At 36.1% G+C, this 24,093-nt stretch overlaps 1 protein-coding gene across 7 annotated transcripts in view; it reads left to right on the top strand.

Annotated features, from left to right (window-relative positions):
- Window positions 1-23,870, top strand: part of CNOT6 (CCR4-NOT transcription complex subunit 6) — a 64,151-nt gene extending 40,281 nt beyond the window's left edge. For 2 of the 7 annotated variants that reach the window (XM_061188537.1, XM_061188544.1), the window contains 8 exons: window positions 12,483-12,587; window positions 12,670-12,738; window positions 13,735-13,892; window positions 14,698-14,852; window positions 15,590-15,744; window positions 16,668-16,898; window positions 19,728-19,930; window positions 21,911-23,869. In XM_061188537.1, the coding sequence (XP_061044520.1) occupies window positions 12,483-12,587; window positions 12,670-12,738; window positions 13,735-13,892; window positions 14,698-14,852; window positions 15,590-15,744; window positions 16,668-16,898; window positions 19,728-19,930; window positions 21,911-22,123 (1,289 nt within the window). In that variant the 3' untranslated portion in view covers window positions 22,124-23,869. Of the gene's footprint in view, window positions 1-3; window positions 427-11,405; window positions 11,483-12,482; window positions 12,588-12,669; window positions 12,739-13,734; window positions 13,893-14,697; window positions 14,853-15,589; window positions 15,745-16,667; window positions 16,899-19,727; window positions 19,931-20,220; window positions 20,252-21,910 lie in introns of those variants that run through there. The other 5 variants (XM_061188543.1, XM_061188542.1, XM_061188539.1 and 2 more) reach the window with 5 other exon arrangements.
- Window positions 23,871-24,093: the final 223 nt, after the last annotated feature.

Below are 24,093 nucleotides of genomic sequence, written 5' to 3'. Positions count from 1 at the left end.
GCCTTTTACCAATTTCCCCCCAGTGATAACATCTTTCAGAACTATAGTACATAGACTTCCCTGGTGGCACAGTGGTTAAGAATCCGCCTGGCAATGCAGGACACACAGGTTCAAGCCCTGGTCCGGGAAGATCCCACATGCTGAGGAGCTACTAAACCCGTGCGCCACAACTACTGAGCCTGCGCTCTAGAGCCCGTGAGCCACAACTACCGAGCCCACGCACCTAGAGCCTGTGCTCCGCAACAAGAGAAGCCACCGCAATGAGAAGCCCGCGCACCACAACAAAGAGTAGCCCCCGCTCACTGCAACTAGAGAAAGCCTGCGTGCAGTAACGAAGACCCACCGCAGCCAGAAAACACAAAACAAAACAAAACAAAAACTGTAGTACAGCATCACAACCAGGATATTGACATTGATACAGTCAAGGTACAGAACAGTTCCATCACCAAAGGATCCCTCATGTTGCCCTTTGATAGCCACACTTGCTTTCCTCTTGCCCCAGTTCACTCCTTAACTTCTGACAACCACTGATATGTTATCCATTTCTATAATTTTGTTATTTCAAAAATAATATATACATAGAATCATGCTGTGTGTAACCTTTTGAGATTGGGTTCCCCTCCCCCCACCCAAGGTTAATTCTTTGGAGATTCACCCAGGTTGTTGGGTGTTTGCTCCTTTATATTGATGAGTAGTATTCCTTGGTATGGATGTATCACAGGTTGTTTAACCATTGACCTATTTAAGGACATCTGGGTGGTTTCCAGTATTTTGCTGTTACAGATGAAGCTGCTGTTAACATTCTGTGAGCAGGTTATTGTGTGAATGTAAGTCTTCATTTCTCTAAGATAAATGCCCAGGAGTGCAGTTGCTGGGTCATAGGTTAGATTCATGGTCATTTTTTTAAAGAAACTGCCAGGTTGTTTTCCAGAGTGGCTGTACTATTTTACATTTTCACCAGTAATAAATGAGTTATCCAGTTTCTTTGCATCCTTATCGGCGTTTGGTATTGTCACTGTTTTTTTTTTTTTTAACATCTTTGTTGGAGTAAAATTGCTTTACAATGGTGTGTTAGTTTCTGCTGTATAACAAAGTGAATTAGCTATACATATACATATATCCCCATATCTCCTCCCTCTTGTATCTCCCTCCCACCCTCCCTATCCCACCCCTCTAGGTGGACACAAAGCACCGAGCTGATCTCCCTGTGCTATGTGGCTGCTTCCCACTAGCTTTCTGTTTTACATTTGGTAGTGTATATATGTCCATGCCACTCTCTCCCTTTGTCCCAGCTTACCCTTCCCCCTCCCGGTGTACTCAAGTCCATTTTCTACATCTGTGTCTTTATTCCTGTCCTGCCCCTAGGTTCTTCAGAACCATTTTTTCTTTTTTTAGATTCCATATATATGTGTTAGCATATGGTATGTATTTTTCTCTTTCTCATTTACTTCACTCTGTGTGACGGTCTCTAGGTCCATCCACCTCACTACAAATAACTCAATTTTGTTTCTCTTTATGGGTGAGTAATATTCCATTGTATGTATGTGCCACATTTTTATCCATTCATCTGTTGATGGACACTTAGGTTGCTTCCATGTCCTGGCTATTGTAAATAGAGCTGCAATGAACATTGTGGTACATGACTCTTTGAATTATGGTTTTCTCAGGGTATATGCCCGGTAGTGGGATTGCTGGGTCATATGGTAGTTCTATTTTTAGTTTTTTAAGGAACCTCCATACTGTTCTCCATAGTGGCTGTATCAATTTACATTCCCACCAACAGTGCAAGAGGGTTCCCTTTTCTCCACACCCTCTCCCGCATTTATTGTTTGTAGACTTTTTGATGATGGCCATTCTGACCGGTGTGAGATGATACCTCACTAGTTTTGATTTGCATTTCTCTAATGATTAGTGATGTTGAGCATCCTTTCATGTGTTTGTTGGCTATCTGTATATCTTCTTTGCAGAAATGTCTATTTAGGTCTTCTGCCCATTTTTGGATTGGGTTGTTTGTTTTTTTGATATTGAGCTGCATGAGCTGCTTGTATGTTTTGGAGATTAATCCTTTGTCAGTTGCTTCATTTGCAAATATTTTCTCCCATTCTGAGGGTTGTCTTTTCGTCTTGTTTATTGTTTCCTTTGCTGTGCAAAAGCTTTTAAGTTTCATTAGGTTCCATTTGTTTGTTTTTATTTCCATTTCTCTAGGAGGTGGGCCAAAAAGGATATTGCTGTGATTTATGTCATAGAGTGTTCTACCTATGTTTTCCTCTAAGAGTTTTATAGTGTCTGGCCTTACATTTAGGTCTTTAATCCATTTTGAGTTTATTTTTGTGTATGGTGTTAGGGAGTGTTCTAATTTCATTCTTTTACAAGTAGCTGTCCATTTTTCCCAGCACCACTTATTGAAGAGGCTGTCTTTTCTCCATCGTATATTCTTGCCTCCTTTATCAAAGATAAGGTGACCATATGTGCATGGGTTTCTATCCTGTTCCATTGATCGATATTTCTATTTTTGTGCCAGTACCATACTGTCTTGATTACTGTAGCTTTGTAGTATAGTCTGAAGTCAGGGACCCTGATTCCTTCAGCTCCGTTTTTCCTTCTCCAGATTGCTTTGGCTATTCGTGGTCTTTTGTGTTTCTATACAAATTGTGAAATTTTTTGTTCTAGTTCTGTGAAAAATGCCATTGATCATTTGATAGGGATTGCATTGAATCTGTAGATTGCTTTGGGTAGTATAGTCATTTTCACAATGTTGATTCTTCCAATCCAAGAACTTGGTATATCTCTCCATCTATTGGTATCATCTTTAGTTTCTTTCATCAGTGTCTTATAGTTTTCTGCATACAGGTCTTTTGTCTCCTTAGGTAGGTTTATTCCTAGGTATTTTATTCTTTTTGTTGCAATGGTAAATGGGAGTGTTTCCTTAATTTCTCTTTCAGATTTTTCATCATTAGTGTATAGGAATGCAAGAGATTTCTGTGCATTAATTTTGTATCCTGCTACTTTATCAGATTCATTGCTTACCTCTAGTAGTTGTTTGGTAGCATCTTTAGGATTATGTATGTATAGTATGTCATCTGCAAACAGTGACAGTTTTACTTCTTCTTTTCCGATTTGGATTCCTTTTATTTCTTTTTCTTCTCTGATTGCTGTGGCTAAAATTTCCAAAACTATGTTGAATAATAGTGGTGAGAGTGGGCATCCTTGTCTTGTTCCTGATCTTAGTGGAAATGGTTTCAGTTTGTCACCATCGAGAACGATGTTGGCTGTGGGTTTGTCATATATGGCCTTTCTTCTGTTGAAGTAAGTTCCCTCTGTGCCTACTTTCTGGAGGGTTTTTATCATAAATGGGTATTGAATTTTGTCGAAAGCTTTTTCTGCATCTATTGAGATGATCATGTGGTTTTTCTCCTTCAATTTGTTAATATGGTTTATCACATTGATTGATTTGTGTATATTGAAGAATCCTTGCCTTCCTGGGATAAACCCCACCTGATCATGGTGTATGATCCTTTTAATCTGCTGTTGGATTCTGTTTGCTAGTATTTTGTTGAGGATTTTTGCATCTATGTTCATCCGTGATATTGGCCTGTAGTTTTCTTTTTTTGTGACATCTTTGTCTGGTTTTGGTATCAGGGTGATAGTGGCCTCGTAGAATGAGCTTGGGATTATTCCTCCCTCCGCTATATTTTGGAAGAGTTTGAGAAGTATAGGTGTTAGCTCTTCTCTAAATGTTTGATAGAATTTGCCTCTGAAGCCATCTGGTCCTGGGCTTTTATTTTTTGGAAGATTTTTAATCACAGTTTCAATTTCAGTGCTTGTGATTGGTCTGTTTATATTTTCAGTTTCCTGGTTCAGTGTCAGAAGGTTGTGCTTTTCTAAGAATTTGTCCATTTCTTCCAGGTTGTCCATTTTATTGGCATAGAGTTGCTTGTAGTAATCTCTCATGATCCTTTGTATTTCTGCACTGTCAGTTGTTACTTTTCCGTTTTCATTTCTAATTCTATTAATTTGAGTCTTCTCCCTTTTTTTCTTGGTGAGTCTGGCTAATGGTTTATCAATTTTGTTTATCTTCTCAAAGAACCAGCTTTTAGTTTTATTGATCTTTGCTATCGTTTCCTTCATTTCTTTTTCATTTCTTTCTGATCTGATCTTTATGATTTCTTTTCCTTCTGCTAACTTTGGGGTTTTTTTGTTCTTCTTCTCTCTAATGCTTTAGGTGTAGGGTTAGTTTGTTTATTTGAGATGTTTGTTGTTTCTTGAGGTAGGATTGTATTGCTGTAAACTTCCCTCTTAGAACTGCTTTTGCTGCATCCCATAGGTTTTGGGTTGTCATGTTTTCATTGTCATTTGTTTCTAGGTATTTTTTGATTTCCTCTTTGATTTCTTCAGTGATCTCTTGGTTATTTAGTAGTGTATTGTTTAGCCTCATGTGTTTGTGGTTTTTACAGATTTTTTTCCTGTAATTGATATCTAGTCTCATAGCATTGTAGTCAGAAAAGACACTTGATACTATTTCAATTTTCTTAAATTTACCAAGGCTTGATTTTGTCACTATTTTTATTCTGGCCTTTCTGATAGCTGTATAGTGATATCTCATTGTAGTTGTAATTTGCATTTCCCCAACAGTTAAAGGTACTGAACATCTTTGCATGTGCTTATTTGTCATCTGTATAGCATTGTATGTGAAATATTTCTTATTCCTTTGCCCATGCACTAATTGGATTGTTTACTTTTTTGCTGTTGAAGTTTGGGAGTCCTTTATATATTTTCGATACTATGGTTTTGTCAAATACGCGATTTGCAAATATTCTCTCCCAGTATATAGCTTGTCTTTTCATCCACTTAATAGGGTGGGAGGGTGGGTGGGTGATTTCCCCCAACACCAACAAGCAATTCTAGGACACTAGCTGGGTGTCCTACAATTCAACTCAGTTCTGACACTACTTACCCAGAGATAGCATCAGTTTCCATAGGTAAAGGGCTCAGTCCTACAAGGCTGCCCCTTTCCCCTTTCCTTCCAACTTCAGATGCCAGTCACAACCCAGGTTGTCATCTGTGCTTGTGCATCTGACCAACCAGCTACAGATTGGAGGTTCCCATGACCCCCTCCTTGGGTTTGATTAACTTGCTAGAGTGACTCACAGAACTCAGGTAACCCATTTACTCACTAGATTACCTGTTTATTGTGAAAGGATATAACTCAGGAATAGCCAAATTGGAGAAATGCATAGGCCAAGTTATGGGGAAAGGGCACAGAGCTTCCATGCCCTCTTCCAGGCACACCACTCTCCCTGAATCTCCACATGTTCACCAACCCAGAGGTCTCTGAGCCCCATCCTTTCAGGTTTTTATGGAGGCTTCATTACATAGGCATAATTGATTAGATCATTGGCCATTGATGGTGATTGGTTTAACCTCCAGCCTCTCTCCACTTAGCAGGGTGGGACTGAAAGTTCCAACTCTCTAATCACATAGTGGGTTCTCTTGGCAACCAGCCCCGTCTTCCAGGTAAGGCCAGAAGTCACCTCATTAACATAATGAGGCATCTTTATCATTCTGATCACTTAGGAAATATCAGAGGTTTTAGGATATGTGTGCCAGGAACAGTGGATGAAAACCAAATATATATTTCTTAATATAAATCACAATACCACACAGGGTCTTTTATGTAGGAAAAGTTTTAAATTTTGACGAAATCCAGTTTTTCAGTTTTTCCTTTTATGGCTCTCGCTTTTGATGTCAAGTCTAAGAACTCTTTGAAATAGCTCTAGATCCCAAAGATTTTCTCCAGTTTTTTGTACTAAAAGATTTATGATTTTGTTTTACATTTAAGTCTGTAATCCATTTTGAGTGAAAAGACGTGAGGATTAATTCAAGGTTTGTTTTTTGCTCGTGCATGTCCAGTTGCTCCAGCAAGATTTGTTGAAAAGTCTGTCCTCCATTGAATTGCTTTTGCACTGGACAATTGGACATATCTGTGTGGATTCTCTATTCTTTTCATTGATCTGTGTGTCTTTGTTTCTGCCAATATCACGTAGTTTTTGGAACTTGAAATAGGGTAATAATTCTTGAAATAGATAGGCTGATTCCTCCTCTATAGTCTACTTCTTCAGAATGGTTTTAGCTATTCTAATTCTTTGGCCTTTCCATATACATTTTAGAATAATCTTATCTATAGTTACAAAAAATATTACTGGGGTTTTGATAACCTGTATATCAAACTGGGGAGAACTGACGTCTTTAGTATGTAGAGTCTTCGAATCAGTGAATGTGTTATGTCTCTCCATCTATTTAGATTTTGATTTTTTTCATCACTGTTGTGTAGTTTTTGGTATAAAAGTCCTGTAAATGTTTTGTTAGATTTATACTTGATAATGTATTTTAAATTTTGCTGTCCATGTTTTCATTCCCAGTATATAGAAATATAATGGATTTTTGTATTTTTATTTTGTATCCTTCTACTTTGTTGAACCCAATTCTAGTTCTAGGAGTTGGTTTTTCTATTTTTTGTAGATTTTTTGGTAATTAAAAAATTTTTTTCTATGTAGAAAATTGGTCACCTGCAAATAGGGAGAAGTTTATTTCTTTCCAATATGTATGTTTTTCTTTCCTTTTTCTTGCCTTATGGCACTGACCAGAACTTGCAGCACTAAGTTGAATAAGAGTTGTGAGAGCAGACATCCCCCCTTTTCCCTGATCCTAGAAAGTATTCTGTCTTCATTATTGAGTATAATGTTAGCATGGGTATTTTGTAGATGCCCTGTCAATTTGAGGATTTTTCCTTCTATCCTTCTTTTTCTGAGAGTTTTAAATCATGAATGGGTATTTAATTTTGTCAAATGTTTGTTCTCCATCAGTTGATATGATGTGATACATAATTTTTCTTCTTTAGCCTGGTAATTAATTTTTGAATATTGAACCAGGCTTGCATTCCTGGAATAAAATCCGCTTGATCATGGTGTATAATTTGTTTATTGCTGATAAGTGTATGCTAATATTTTAATGATTTTTGACTGTATTCATGAGAGACATTTGTCTGTAGTTTTGTTTTTTGTTTGTTTTATACTCACTTTGCCTGGTTTTGGTATCAAGGTGATAATAGCTTTATGAAATGAATTTGAAAGTGTTCCCTCATCTTCTGTTTTCCAGAAGAGATTCTGTAGAATTAGAGTTAATCCTTTTTTAAATGTTTAGTAGAATTTTTCAGTGCAGCAGTCTGGGTTGGAGATTTCTTTTCTGGTAGTTTTAAAATTATGAATTCATTTCCTTTACTAGGTGTAGTGCTATTAAATTATCTACTGGGTGAGTTGTGATGGTTGTGTTTTTCAGGGAAGTGGCCCATATCATCTGTGTTGTTAAATTTATGTATGTAGAGTTGTTTATAGTATTCCCTTATCCTTCTGATTTCTGTAGGGTCTGTAGTGATACCCTTATCCCCTTTCGTTGTTGATATTGGTAATTTTTGTCTCTCTTTTTCTTTATCAGTCTTGGTTAAAGGTTCATCAGTTTTATTGATCTTTTCAAAGAAACAGCTTTAAAATATTTTTCCTTCATTTTTCTGTTTTCAGTTTCACTGATTTCTGCTCTTTAGTATTTCTACGCTGCTTTTTCTTTGGGTTTATTTTACTCTTTTTCTCTTGGTTCTTAGGGTAGACGCTTAGATTATTGAAATGGGACTTTTTTCTTCTGATGTATGCATTTAGTGCTGTAACTCTCCCTCTTGGCCCTGCTTTAGCTGTGTCCAGCAACAAATTTTATTTTCACTAGCTCAGTGCATTTTGAAATTTCCCTTCAGACTTCCTCTTTGACCCATGGATCATTCAGAATTTTCCAAGTGTTTGCAGATTTTTCTGTTGTCTTTCAGTTATTGATTTTTAGTGTCATTCCATTGTGGTTGAAGAATACATTCTACATAATTTCAGTTCTTTTAAATTTGTGGACGTTTGGTTTTATGGCCCAGGATATGATCTGTCCTAGTATTTGTCCCTTGGCATTGGACAAGAGTTTTGTATTCTGCTATTATTGTGTAGATGATGTATAAATAGCAATTAGAACCAATATATTTGTCTAGTATCTATTAGATTGATGGTATTGTGGACTTTTGTCTGGTTCTATCAATTTTTGAGAGAGGGATGTTGACGTCTTCAACTGTAATTGTAGATTTCTCTATTGTCCTTTCAGTTCCATCAGTTTTTGGATGGAACTGTTTTTGCTTAAAATATTTTGCAGTTTTGTTGTTTGATAGATACACATTTAGAATTGCTAATTCTTCTTGGAGGATTGGCCCTTTATCGTTACATAAGGCCACTCGCAGTGTAGTGATTTTCTCTGAAATCTACTTGATCTGATATTAATATAGTCACTCCTGCTTTCCTCTGACTAATGTTTGCATGATTTTTTTCCATCCTTTTCCTTTCAACCTGCTTATATTGTTATATTTGAAGTGAGTTTCTTGTTGATAGCATATAGTTGGGTCATGTTTTTAAATCCACTCTGCCAGTTTTCTGTCTTTTAATTGGTTTATTTAGACCATTTACATTTACTATAATTATTGATTTATTGGGGCTCACATCTGCCACTTTATTTTTTGTTTTCTGTTTGTTCTCCTTTTGTTTTTCTGTTTGTTTTTTTCTTGCTTTCCTATGGGTTACTTGAGCATCTTTTTACATTTCCATTTTAATTTGTCTGTGATGTGTTTGAATTATCTTTTTTAGTGGTTGCTCTAGGTATTTCAGTGTATAAACTTAATTTATCATAGTCTTTTGGTGTTACTACTTTACCAGTTTGAGTGACGTATAAAAACCATAACTCTTTTTATGACCTTTTATTTGCCTGCTCCCCCAATTAACTGCCAAACATGATTTAGAAAACTTAAGAGAAGGAAAGCCTATTATATTTGCCCCCCCCTTTATTAAACCATAATCTTTTTTCTTCCTTCCTGATATTCCAGGGTTCCTTCTATTATCATTTCCTTTCCATTTAGAGAACTTTCATTAATGGTTCTCTTAGGGGAGGGTCTGCTGGCAACAGAGTCTCTTAGTTCTCTGTCATCTGAAAATGTCTTTGTTTCTCCTTTATTCCCAAAGGGTATTTTCACTGGATATAGGATTCTGGGTTGACAGTTCTTTTCTTTCAGCGCTTGAAAAATACCATGCCACTTTCTTCTGGTTTGTGATGAGAAATTTGTGGTTATTCATATTGTTTTTCCCCTACAGATAAGGTTGTTTTTCTCTGGCTGCCTTCAAGATTTTTTTCTTTGTCTTTAGTTTTCAGAAGTTTAATTATGATGTTGCTTGGTATAGATTCCTTTGGGTTTGTCCTGTTTGAATTTCTTGAATCTATAGGTTTAGGTTTCTTGCCAAATTGGGGGAGCTTTCACCATTTCTTTAGTACTTCTTCAGCCCTGTGCTCTTCTGCTTCTGTTGCTCTGAGGACATGACTGTTAAATTTTTTGTTTTAGTTCCACTGGTCCCTGAGGCTCTCTGTTCATTTATTTTATTCAATCTGTTTCTGTTGTTCAGATTGTGTAATTCTAGTGTTATATCTTCCAGTTCACTGATTCTTTCCTCTGACCCTCCATTCTGCTGTTGAACCCATCCAACTGAGTTTTTTACTTCATTTATCCTATTTTACAGTTTTAATATTTCCATTTGGTTTTTTACATTTCATTTGTTTACCAAAACTTTCTTTTTGTTTACTGAGTCGTCTTGTTTTTTTGTCGTTTTATTTCAGGCATGTTTGTAATTTTTCATTGAAGCATTTTTATCATGCCTTCTCTGTTTTGCTCAGATCATTCTAATGTTTCTATCATCTCAGTGTTGGAATCTATTATCTTTTTCATTCAGTTTGAAATTTTCCTGGTTCTTGGTATGATTAGTGATTTTCATTTGAAGCTGGACATATTCACATTATGTTATAAGACTCTGGATCTTATTTAAACCTTTTTGCTGGCTTTCTCTAACACGGCTGTGGCAGGGAAAATGGAGAACACCATCTCCTTACTGCCAGGGGAGGTAGGAGTTAAGATTCCACTTAGCCTTTGTTGACACCTGAGGGTCAGCTGGGTGCAGGTGGCAGTTTTGGCTCCTTATGTGGTCTCCATAGTCACTGCATTGGGGTGACCTCATTACTGGTGGGAGATGGTAAAAGTCTTGACTCTCCTCAGCCTCCTCTGATGTCATCCCCAGAAGGGAGGTGGAAGAGCACCTCATTACTGAGGGTTGGGGTGGAAGTCCAGGCTTCCCTTCTTGGTCTCTGCTGACACCACAGGGCAGAGGAGGAGGTGCTTGTTACTGCCTGGAGGGGATAAAAGTCCCAGCTACCTTCTTGGCCTTCTCTGACCCTACCCTGCTAGGGGTGTTGGGGTACCTCCTTACTTCCTCATAGGGGTGGAAGTCTAAGCTCCCTGCTTGGTCTTTGCTGGCATGAGTAGAGAGGATGCCATGTATGTTTCTTTGGTGTTTAGCTGTAGTAGAGCTGTTAACTATCTAAAAGTTTTGTTTTGTTAGGCTGCCCTTTCCTGGCCCTCTGGCTTTTGTTGGAATTTTTTTTTCTGTACCCATTGGTGTGTCTGTGTTGCTGGCTTCTTAGCTCTGTGTCTGGGGTATATGAGACAAAGAGAAAACCCAAGGAATTCACCACTGTGTTGTTCCTCAGGTCCTGAGGTCTCTGAACATTCTGCCTTCTTACCACATTGCAGAGTCTTACATTTCTTTACACATAATTAATGGGATTTTAGTTGTATTCAGCAGGAGAAATAGGGAAAAGTATGTTTACTTCATCTTTCCAGAAACGACTTCTCTCATTCACTTTTGTTCCTTAGTTCTGAGACTCGATATCATGTTTTAATTCCAGAATTGTATTGTACTTGTTAAGTTTACCCTATGTGTATTATTTTTCTAGGCAATGAAAAGTAGATTAATTTTAAATTTAAAGGAATTCCAAAGAACAAGCGGATGTTGGGGGAAATATACCATTTGGCTTCATGCATTTATTAGAGAGTCAAAAATAGATGTTTGGGCTTGGGGATGGTTTTTAATTTTATAGAAAGATCTTAGAAGGGAGGATCACATAGTTATAAGTACTCAGCAGTTGCCTTTAAATACTTTTGCGCTAGAAAGTAGAAAAAATACAGCAGGAATGTAGGTCTAGTTAGAATGGGATGCTTACCTGGTACTGAGAAGTTTTTTGGTTGACTTCATTTTCTCGAGATATCCTTAACAGGGTCCTGGTAACTTTCAGGTTATAGCTACCTGTCTCATAGGATTGTGACTAAATGAAAATTTCAGGACTCTGGTAGCTGTAAAGAACTGTACACATATGGGGAATGATACTATTGTTACTTGTCTTCCTACAAATATATACTTTGCACTTATAGGAGCATGTTTTTACCTTTACAGTTCTTAAAATCCTAACTTAGGATTCTTCCCATCCGTGTAATCCAGCTTTTAATGAAGGATACTCCACTACCTCACAGGTCAGGGCATTTCATCTTAAATAATTCTAATGTTAACAAACACTTCTATTCTGAGCTTGGTCCTCATTCTGCCTTTTGAGTCTACTCTTTCACAAGAGAAAAGGAAAAAAACGCTTTTTTCTCTGTGTGGTGATCATTCTTATATTCCATACCTTTTTTTTTTTTTTTTTTTAATTTGGAATGGCTAAGATCTCTCATCATTTTACCTATCTTCCATCTATAGAATTTATTAGTCTTTCTTAAAATGGAGCATGGATAGGAACTTTGCTTTTGAAACAGTGTACTGTGCTGTTACTTGTACATAAGAAGTCCTTCTGAGAGAATTTGAGACTATTAACAATACATGTAAATCATTGCATTTGCTTTCATTTTTGGCACTTATGAAACAGTGATTGAATTTACTGTTGGATCACTGCCCTGGGGTTTTCCCCTTCATTAGTGGCTTAATCTTAAACCAAGTCTGTCCCATCCTGTTACTTTATTCATTAGAATTTTAAAAAATTTAAGTGCTAGACTGCATTTGTCATTAGGCTGTTTTCTTATTAACTTTGTAGCGTTCTTAAATTTTGATTCTGTGATTCATTATATTGGCTCTCACCTTTCCTTTGCCTAGTCCTTCTTCCACCTCTTCCCCAATCCAGTTTTACTCTCTTTTGATCATTATGAAAGTGTTGATGAGGCAGGGTCAGATGCAGAGCACTATTAGATATCTTCTAGATTGACATCAGTCCATTAATAATCATTTTTTGGATACTTCTATAGAAAGTGGTATGAATCATTTTTATTCTTCATATCAAAAGCTGAAAAAAATAATATTCTAGTTTGGTATGTTGAGTTAATATATAGTTTTTTATATAGTTATATATATGGTTAATATATATAGTTAATATACGTTGTTATAGTGTTATAGATGATCTGATAATTTTGGTATATTTTTCAGTTTTGAAATATTTTAGTATTTGTCTTGGTTTCATTTTACCTATTTAAAAAACATTTCCAGGAAATCCACTTACCCAGGATATATTGAACCTCTATCTGGAACCAGATGGAACAAGAAGGCTACTGAACTATTTGCTTGATAATTTGGCAGGTACTGCAAAAAGAAGTAAGTGGTCATTTGATTAAACCATTTTTTTTAGAAAGACATGTAAGAATATTGTTTAATTTTGTGTTTTATATTCAACTAGTTTCAATAGAACAACCACCTCCAAGATCTTGGATTATGTTACAAGAACCAGACAGAACACGGCCAACTGGTTGGTAGCCTAATTTTTTAAATCTTATTTTTACTTTTTCTTTGTAAACCTAATAGTATTGTTGGTATGCTTTAGATTTTGGGCAGTGTTACAGTAGAATGCTTAAGGTTGATTTGGTTTGGGAGCTAATAATGAAGACTTGTTTACCTGGCCTCTATACTACGCTACGGAAAGTTTGGTATAAAGCAGTACTTCTCAACCAGAGGCAATTTTATCCCCCCGAAGACATTTGGCAATGCCTGGAGATATTTTTTGATTGTTAACAACTGGTAGAAGTGCTCTTGGCATCTTGTGGCTAGAGATCAGAGGTGCTGCTGTTGAGGAACTCTGCTCTAAAGTATTGATCAAATTCAGTTATAATAAATACACCAAAATCTTTCTATATGTAAGTTTCCAAACTGTACTGTGTTCCAGATGTATTTGATAATACAAAAGTTTAAGATAGCCAAAACACCTACTTGAAAGAGAAATCGAACTAATGACCTCTAATCTCCTTTTAAAATTCTATGAAAATAGTTTGAGCACTTCTGTGATGTGTGCAACAGGATTTGGTCTATAATACCCCTTTTCTTTCATGTGAATTAATAGTAGTTGCTCTGTAGAAGAAAAGTAGAGATGCCTGTTAAGAAAACTACCTGTCAGATTTCCACATTCTACATTAACAATTGTTGAAGTGGTGGAGGGAACATAGAAATGAGGAGCCCTGGTCTTAGAGGCTGAAGGACTTAAGATCATATTCTGTTAGTTTTTGAACCTTCTGTGTGTACCTCTGTAGCAGGAAACACATTATTTATTTATATTATAATTTGTTCACATACCTGTCCTTCATTTATTTTCTAACATTACTTATGCCATGTCTGGCATATAGTAGTTTTTCAGTGAATATATATTGAATGAATAAAGTCAAACTTAGCATTTAAGTGAAAACTATTGAAATTAATTATGTTTTTTTTTTTCTGCCACGTGTGTGAATAAGTAAAGTTATCTTTCCTACAGCCTTGTTTTCTGTCATGTGCTATAATGTTCTTTGTGATAAATATGCGACCCGGCAGTTATATGGCTACTGTCCATCATGGGCACTAAATTGGGACTACAGGAAAAAGGCCATTATTCAAGAAATCTTGAGTTGCAATGCTGATGTCATAAGTCTTCAGGTAAGTCATCAGAAGAGCACTTGTTTAAATTGCAGAAATGCCCCAACATTGATCAAGCAAGGAACAGCTTGGGAACGCATTACACTGACACATTTGAAGTCCTAGTTTTAGCAGTTCTTAAAATATGGACTTTTTCTGTATTTAGTGAATTCTAGGAGCATTCACTGCCTGCTGTGCTTTGTAGCAGTGTGCTGCCAAATTAAGCAAATGGGTTAAGCTGGGTTTTAAGTGTTTGCTATGACAGCTAAATGTTTACTTTTTCCTCCCTGATGCCCCTGTACACTATTTTTTAATTGGGTGGCAATGTTACTGAAATTGTGGCACTATCAAGGTATAATTTTGCTTTACTACCAGTGGTAATTGAATAGTTAGGTCAAAGTGGAAAGGGCATTGAACCTGGTGCACAGTAACTGGGTTCTCAGTCCAACTCTCATAATAACTTAGATGACCTTGGGCAAGTCACTCTTCTTGTGGCGTGAAATTTGATCTGTGGAGTTCCTGTTACCTCTCTGATTTTTGTTCTATGCCAATTCTAAAATATAAGGAAATATATATGCACAGGGGTGTATGTCTTTCTATTCTTTACTCCTAAACAACAAAGAATTGACCTTATCAACTGGTACCTGTAAAATGACAAGTAGGTGTTCTGATTGGTTTCAGGTAAATTACATCAAAAAAATGTAATTCTTCATTCTGCAGATCAGTCCTTTGAAATTATTTTAAGCTCTGAAACTGTACATATAAAGGTGATGCATAGGACTGATTTTTGTCTTATGAAATAACTCTGCTATTTACAATTTTTCAGGAGGTTGAAACAGAACAGTATTACAGTTTTTTTCTGGTAGAACTGAAAGAACATGGCTATAATGGATTCTTTAGTCCTAAATCTAGAGCTAGGACAATGTCAGAACAAGAAAGAAAACATGTTGATGGCTGTGCAATATTCTTTAAGACAGAAAAGTAAGTCGTCTTCTTTCTTTCCTTCTTTTCTTTTTTTTGGCTGAGCCACATGGCATGCAGGATCTTAGTTCCCAGACCAGGCATCGAACCTTGCCTCCTGCAGTGGAAGTGCAGAATCCTAACTACTGGACCGCCAGGGAATGCCCAGTCATCTTATTTCTTAAAAAGAAAACTTTCTCTGTTTGCAGGGTGGGGGCCAAGGGAATGGAAATTAGTTGGCAAGTAAGAGAATGAGGCGTTACATTATTACTCAAGAAAACAGTACTGTTGACTTAGAGGGTTTTGTTTTGATTCATCAGAAATAGTGTTTTGGAGGACATGTTGAAAGTGCTGCTGTTTCTTCAGGTGTTTGCTAGGGTTTAACTCCAATTGTTACTTGAAACACCTTGTAATTGCATTCCCTCTGGGATGGTGGAGAGATTCTTAAGCCTGTACTTAGGAAGAGAATTATTTTAAAATTATAAGATGGAATTTTCCAGTGTGAAACCTAAACAGAAGATGACTACATTATCTTAAGTTGTAAAAGTTTATCAAAATGTTATTTGTATCCGTAACAGACTGAGAACAACTTAAATGGACATGGGAAGCTTGGTGTTAAGTGTGGAGGATTTTCCATAATGTAATTTACATGCCATCATATCTGTTAAGGAAGTTTGGGAAAATTGCATTTTCCACAAAGCTAATGTCTTGGTATTCTCAATTTTATATTTATATGTGTGTGTTTGTTTTTGTTTTAGATTTACTTTGGTTCAGAAACACACTGTTGAATTTAATCAGCTAGCAATGGCAAATTCAGAAGGGTCTGAAGCTATGCTGAACAGAGTCATGACAAAAGATAACATTGGAGTTGCTGTACTGCTAGAACTTCGAAAGGAATTGATTGAAATGTCATGTGAGTGACCTTTCCACTTCCTATGAAATTGACCTCCAAAATTTAATAGAAAACAGAAAATTTGTTACATATTAATAGTCTTGTCTAACACCTGAAGAAACTCAGAATTTAAATCTTAGATTCTAAAACCTTATATCCATTTATCTTTACCACAAAGCTCAAGATGAGGAAGCATTGCCCAGAAACGTATTTCAAATCTTAAAAGGCGTAAAGCCAAAGGAAAAAAACAGCTTTCTTTTCTCCTCAAGAATTTTTCACATAAAATGCTGAAGTAAATATTAGTTAAAATGACTGGTCAGAGAGAAGAACTCCATACACTTACATAATTTCTTGGCAACAAGAATATTCTGTATGCTGACTTCTTCTCTTCCTGACCTTTTAGTCATTATTTTAAAGGTCTTGAGTTTTGGAGAAATGGACCACTTATTTCAAATTAAATGTATATTTAGAGTGACCATCATGCTAAGAACTGAAACTTCTGCCACTTGAGGAACAGTTGGAAATGGGGATATTTAATCTGAGGGATAGAAAAGATGAAAGATGGAACTTAGTGACTATCTTAAATATATCTTAAGAAAAAGGGTGTCAATTTAATTTTATGATGCTCAATTTAGGACATCTAGAAGACCAGAAGTTTTAAGGAGATGGAACTATTTAAAAATCAAGCTGTCCCAAATAGAATGGGCTGTCTTTGTTCAAGTAGTGAATACCCTATGCTGGAAGTACTCAACCGAGAGGTTAGATGTCTATTTCTCAGGTTTGTTGTAGGGTAGATTCAGTCATCAGGTGGGAGATTGTTAACTAAATTTTAGGCTTCTTTATTATTCCCAAGATTCTGAGATATTACTTGCTTTCAGACCCTGTGAGCATATATGGGGTTATGGACAGGTTTTGTTTGTTTGTTTTCTTTTTATCTAATATAGCTGGAAAGCCACATCTTGGAACAGAAAAACAACTTATTCTCGTGGCTAATGCTCATATGCACTGGGACCCCGAATACTCTGATGTGAAGTTGGTTCAAACAATGATGTTCCTCTCAGAAGTGAAGAACATCATTGATAAAGCCTCGAGAAGCCTCCAGTCCAGTGCATTGGGAGAATTTGGAACTATTCCACTGGTGTTGTGTGCAGATCTTAATTCTTTGCCGGACTCTGGTAAAAACAAAACAAAGCAATGCTATTTTATATAGAATACTTACTGACTTAAAATGTTTTTGTAATGTGTTGTTTCTGATAATTACAAATTTAGTCAAAATGAAAATTCAGTTTATAGTGGCAGCTATGAATCAGGTTAAAAAAAATGTGTTGTGGAGTAGGGGAACCATTTTGAAAATGAAATGGTATTATGAAAAACCTCAGGAGGAAGGATGTTAATCATCTTCAGTAAACACATAGGTGATAACTTGAAGTAACTTATTAAAGAACATATAATTGTATTTCATTATCCCCAGGTTATATGTAATGCACACTCTGAAAAGGTTATTAAGACAGCCTCTTTGGGATTCCAGCATGTGGTAATAAAATCCAGTTTAAATTTGACCATATATTAAAGGATCTCCAGTTTTGGTGGGCTTGATTAGAAAAATACATCTCAGGTGGAAATTGAGATTTTTTTATTTACACAGGTCAGACAAGTGATTTTAACAAAAAAAGATCAAGAATCTTGATTTTTAATCACAAAGTAGAAGATTACAGAAAGCCTTATTCTTAAATACTTTTCCATAGATAGTACAGTGAGTAAAAACCATAGTCCTTGTAATATCAAACTAAGTATTTCTTTTTGTCTTTTAGCTCCTTGTTTATACTTTCTCACATACACAAGAATACTTTTCCTTGGACTTACATGCATGCAGGAATGCGCACATTCACACGTACACACACACACACATTCACACACTTGGAGTGGTTAAATTCAGTAGCACATCACTGCTATCACAATAGATGAGAGAATAGATAATAAGTTAGAAACTATGTTAAAATTCGTTTTCAGGGGAAATAAAGGTGTCTAAGATCCATAATTCTTCTTTCAAAGCCATCTGGGGATTACCAGCAATTTCTCTACATGCTTTGCATCCTCTTTTTAGCTACAAAGTATCTGAGGGGCCAAGAGAGACTGTTGTCAAATAATGCAGATCTTAGGACCTATTTCCATGTTGCAAAATATAGTATTTTAATAGCAAACACATGGGAAAATGTCCAGTCTTGTTAACTAATTAAATGAAAGTTAAATATTTGCAGAACCCATCTTATGCTTCGCATATTGGAAAAATAGTGTCCAGGGATGGTGAAGTTGTTCTGTAACTCTTTCAGAGTTGGCTGTGTGTGTGTGTATACATTTTTCATTTTCACCAAGAACTTTATTGAACAGCATATTCACCGTTTTGTTCCACTACCTTCTGCCATTTTTCAGGCAACTTCATAATTCCATCTTCCCAAAACTTTTTATCTTTTTGAGCAACGAACTGTTCCAGATGCCTTTTACAGTCTTCCAGGGAATTGAAATTTTTTCCATTAAGAGAATTTTGTAAAGACTGAAATCAATGGAAATCCAAAGGTGCAATGTCTAGTGAATACGGCCGATGAATCAGAACTTCCCAGCCAAGCTGTAACAGTTTTTGCCTCGTCATCAAAGAAACATGCAGTCTTGCTGATGGAAGATTATGCGTTTTCTGTTGACTAATTCCAGATGCTTTTTGTCGAGTGCTGCTTTCAGTTGGTCTAATTGGGAGCAGTACTTGTTGGAATTTAATCGTTTGGTTTTCCGGAAGGAGCTTATAATAGAGGACTTCCTTCCAATCCCACCATATATACAATATCATCTTCTTTGAATGAAGACCGGCCTTTGGTGTGGTTGGTGGTGTTTCATTTTGCTTGCCCCACGATCTTTCCCGTTCCACATGGTTGTACAGTATCCACTTTTCATCAGCCGTCACAATTTGTTTTAAAAACGGAACATTTTCATTATATTTCGGTAGAGAATCACACGCGGAAATTGGTCAAGAAGGTTTTTTTCACTTATGTGGAACCCAAAAATCAAAGCGATTAACATAACCAAGCTGGTGCAGATGATTTTCAACGCTTGAGTTGGATATTTTGAGTATGTTGGCTATCTCCCTCGTGGTACAACGTTGATTGTTCTCAGTTAATGTCTCTATTTGATCGCTATCAACTTCAACTGATCTACCCGACTGTGGAGCATTATCCAGTGAGAAATCTGCAGCATGAAACTTTGCAAACCACTTTTGACACGTTCAGTCAATCACAGCACATTCTCCATACACTGCACAAATCATTTTTTTGCATTTCAGTTGCATTTTTACCTTTGTTGAAATAATAAGGCATAATATGCTGAAAATGTTGCTTTTTTTCTTCCATCTTCAATATTAAAATGGCTACACAAAAATTCACCAATTTTGAGAAGTTTTTTTTTAAATGCACGCTGATATGACAGCTGTCACATACAATCTAACAAAATTGTTTCGAATGAAGTTAAGTGCTACTGGAGCCATCTTACGGAAAACACTGAAAGAACTTTTTGGCCAACCCAATGTATATTTAGGCACAATGAATCCTAATCTTGGTATTTTATACTAAGCATAGCAGAAACCTACTTACTAAGATATTGATTATAGTATTCATTTTTTTTTAAGGTAGAAATAACATGAATTTAAAAAAAATAAGGAACTAGCTTAACAAATACTATACATCAGCCCAGTTGTATTATGCAATCATTAAAAAAAAATAATTGAGAAGACATATGAACATAAGTTCATGTGATACAGTATAGAATATTCAGTATACTATGATTAAAACCATGTAAAAATGGGTTTATACAAGTTTTGGCAAATGTGAAAAACAGTGAAACATTTTAGAAAGTGGGACTATGTATGATTTAAAACTTTACTACAGAATTATGTTTTTAGTTATGTGTTGTACACTGTGTTATACTTGACAGTGCAGAAAGTACATTTATTTTCATTATAGGTGTTGTGGAATATTTGAGCACTGGTGGAGTAGAAACAAATCATAAAGACTTTAAGGAACTGAGATATAATGAAAGTCTTACAAACTTCAGCTGTAATGGGAAAAATGGGACAACCAATGGAAGGATCACTCATGGTTTCAAGTTAAAGAGTGCCTATGAGAGTGGCCTGATGCCTTACACAAATTACACGTTTGATTTTAAGGTGAGTTCAGAGATAATAAACTTTTAAAGCCTTCATTTTTTTAAAGTGTCTTATAACTTTATGATGGCTTTAAATGTTAATGCTCAGAATGGGATTAAGCCATCTCGAATTAGTTGACAGCAGCATTCTTTTATTACTCTTAATGTAGAATTCCATGTGATTAGAGTCCCATCCCTACTTTATAGATACCTATTAGAATCATTTCCAAGGTAAGAAATCAGATGAAATAATGATAATAAATCCTTAGTTAACTGTCACCTTTTTGGGACAATTTTTTTTTTTTTTTGTAGGCTCATTACTAACAGCTGGATATGCAGGACCATCGTATTTAATTTGCTGTCAATTGAGATGAGGTGTTCCATCTCTTTCAGTTTAACTGAAACTGTACTGCTTGAGAACCCAAATGTCATTTATTATTAGCCATTTTAAAATTTCTAATATATATATTATTTATATGCCTTGTTACAATTAATGGATTACAATATGGAGCCTTTTCCTTAGTAGTTCTCCTCATTTTTATTATCTGTGGTTGTTTAGGACTTGAGTTCAACTGTCCTTTTTAGCTACCTTTTGCATTTATGCTCTCTAAAATCCTAGTTTTCCATTTCTAACCTGCTGAGAAAATAATCATTCAGGTTAGATTGTCTATTAGAATAGTGTAAATACTTGTGTTAACTGGTTCTTAATTTTAGAGGGGAGGTTGTTTAGACTCCTTTGAGAAACTGTTGAAAACTGACAATTTTTTTTTATTTGGCTTTGGAGGATCCACAGTACTGTAGATAATGATTTAACCCTGGGAACAGATGAGTGTGTAGAGTTGAAGAGAGACTGGAGTAGACTGGGGAAAACTAACATGTAAATGACAGTAACCAGAGAGGTGGAAAACCAGGACAGTATAGGAACTTAAATGCCAAGGAAAGAAAGCCTTTCTAGGGAAAGAGGTGTGAGTGTTAAGCTTCAGAAAGATATTGATAAGAGTTGTTTCGCTGGAGAGCTAGTCAGAGAAACTAGAATATGATGAGTTGGAGAATAACTGAGCAATGAGGTAGGAAAAACCAACTTGTAGATTCTTATTTCAAGCAGGTTGATTGAAGAAGAGGTGAGGGTGATAATTAAAAGGTGGGAGAGACTGGGGATTTTTTTTTTCCTCTTGTTCCTGTTCCTGATAGAAAGTTAGGAAGAAGACTCTTGAACATGCTTAAATGCTCTTGGCCAAGAGCATGTAAAGGAGAGTCTGAAGTTATAGGGAGGCAGTTATAGGGAGGAAAGGAGCAAACCAATAGTAACCTAGCTGTGTGCCAGGGTACTGTTGAGGGTGTTAAGAGCAGAGACAGCCTGGCCCTCGTGGAATCATGATCTGGTGGGAGAGATAGGTCTCAACCACACAAATGAGTATATAGTTACACCTTGGGGTGTGCGTTAGCAAGGGAAAAGAATCAGAGGTGGTAGGAGCTATTAAGTGGGTGAGGGCAGGATTCAGGAAGGCCTTGGGAAAGTGATTAAACTTGGCACTTGAAGGTTGAGAAGGAGTTAGCCAGTTGACAAGTAGAAGAAAGTGTTCCAGACATGTGTGGAGGCCCTGGGGCAGGAAAGAGCTTGGTGCCTACAAGGAATGTACCCCACTTCACACACACCTCCCTACTCCCCAAAAAGGGCTAGTATGGCAAAGGAGTAGTGAGCAAGGAAAAGTGTCACAAATCAAGTTAGGAAAGAGAAGCAGAGGCCCTATCATGAAGGATTCTTTAGGTCTTGTTAAAGATTTTGAAAAGATCCAGATAGGAGGAAGAATGATTATCATCCCTAAACTTTCTTCATTCTCACATTTGGGGATGCCATTTGGTTTATGTAGTATTGCCTTTTCCTACAGGCTAATAAGTTTCTTTGTTTGACTCTAAGGATATGTCTTGAAAGTTCTCAGTATTCAAGTGTTATCTTATGTGGGGCCTTGTCTTTTTTTTCTTTTTACTTTCTGTTTTTCAGGGTATAATTGACTACATCTTCTATTCTAAACCTCAGCTGAACACTTTAGGCATCCTGGGACCTCTGGACCACCATTGGCTAGTTGAGAACAATATCAGCGGCTGCCCACACCCACTCATCCCCTCTGACCACTTCTCACTTTTTGCACAACTGGAGCTCTTACTGCCTTTCCTGCCCCAAGTTAACGGCATTCACCTTCCTGGCAGGAGGTAGTCAAGTACCTTCAGAGGATGACCTCAGTTTCACTCATAAACTCGTAAAAAATCTGAACATAGGGGAGTGAGGTATGGCCACTAGGGATTTTTTGTTTTCTTAATGATGATTTGAGTTTTCAATCTGATTATTTGATAAGGATATAGTATGAAAGCCAGGTGCTAGCAAACAGACAAATTCTGAGCCCGATATGCTTTATATACTGTTAGACAGGGACTGGTGTGTTTGCACCTATCTTTAATTTGTTACAAGTAATTTTCCTGTTTCTTCTATCCAATATAATATTTTCATGCCTTGAAATAGGAAAATGTTTGAACAGCATATTCTCTTTGCACAGAAATCTGTAGCACTACTTTTTTGAGGCCAGTAATAACATCCAGAGATCATTCTTCCATACTTTACTCCCTCCTTTTTCAGACTTGTTTGTAAAATATAGAATTTAAATTTAGCCTTTATGATTGTATATGATCCACAGAAGACCTGATTTATGAAATTTTGTACTAAAAAAATCAGATTTGGAAATGATTGTATTGTAATCTAAGGCTAAGTTTTTTTTACCTGTTTCATGTGTTATAAAGGCCAGCTTGTAAAAGAAGTTGCAACAGACTTTCTCTGCTGATGATTTGCACTGTTGGGTTTTGTTAGCCCTTTTGTACTACTTTGTTTTTAAATTGAGAACATTGCTCTTTAAATCTAAATCTGTTTAAAGTTTAGGACATTTTCTTGGACCAGAGGCAACTTACCCATGAATTCCTGGGTTTTTACAAAAAACTATCTACCAGGACAGATAAGCTGAGCAGTGAATGATCTGTAGGCATTATGGACTGAATGTAATGGTTGATATATGTACATTCTGATATTTTTAAATCCTCAGCTTTTTTAAGTTACAGAATTACAGCTGCTTAGGGACAGCTTCTTAACTCCTTTTTGAGACACTTCCTGTCCTATCTCCACTGTGCCTGCCTGAATTTGTTCTCACCAAGCACTGCCTGTGCATGCAGAGAAAATCTGTGCATCCTCTTTTATATTTTTAAATACTGTTTAACATTTGTCAGAGTTTTATGAAAATGCTTTTGTATGGGCTGTGGCTTTTTTTCCATTGTGAAGCATTGAATATCACATTTTGGAACATGTTCATAGGGTGGGTCCCTGGGTCTTTACTCACCAGACCCAAGCACTGCTTCTTGGTGTCATTGCACAGTGCTGTTGGTCACCCAGAGTACTACTATCATGTGAATTCTTTTTGTTTTCCATGTATTCCTTAGTTTCCATGTTTTTTAGAAATCATTCCTTTAAAAAAAAAGTAATTTTCCGTTTATGAAGCAGTATAAAATAAATGAGATGTATTTTCAAAACAGGTCCCTAAGACAATACTTCAGATCATTTTAAAAGTGACTAAGTCATTTTAACATGTCAACCAAGATAAAAGTTATATTATACCTTGTATTTTGCCCATAGTGCTGTTAGTAGAGATTAAAGCCAGCTTTAACTTTGCAAAGTTAACTCCTATATGTTCTGTTCTCATTCATTCATTCTCTCAAAAAATCAAATGAATTCACAGGGAACTTGGTCTAACTGCTTTTGTTTCAACTGCAGGCAGGGGAGCAAAAGGACACCATGTATGTGAGCATTAAGAAAAGAAATTGTTGAATGTTAATAACAGTTTTTATACAGAGAGTGAGTCATTTTGGATAATGACTTAAAATTTTATGAAAAATGTTTAGCACTTAAATGTGCTTATTCTGTTTTTAAGAGAAAATAAAATCACATACTGTTTAAGTAAATGATTCTTTTTTTTTTTTTTTTTTTTTCTTTTTCTTTAAAAAAAAGAAAAAATTCTCCAAAAGGTTTTGATCGTGAATCTTTGTCTGGGACCTGGTTTTTCCTTTGAAGGTTTTTTGTTTGTTTTTTTTTTTTTAACATTTTGTTGTGATGGTTTTTTATTTTTTGCTTTTTGTTTTAAGTTGTGC

This window comes from Eubalaena glacialis, chromosome 4 (genome assembly GCF_028564815.1).
Source record: "Eubalaena glacialis isolate mEubGla1 chromosome 4, mEubGla1.1.hap2.+ XY, whole genome shotgun sequence".
Classification (NCBI taxonomy): domain Eukaryota; kingdom Metazoa; phylum Chordata; class Mammalia; order Artiodactyla; family Balaenidae; genus Eubalaena; species Eubalaena glacialis.
The sequence above is the reverse complement of the archived record's forward strand: the minus strand, read 5'-3'. Positions and strand labels throughout refer to the sequence as shown.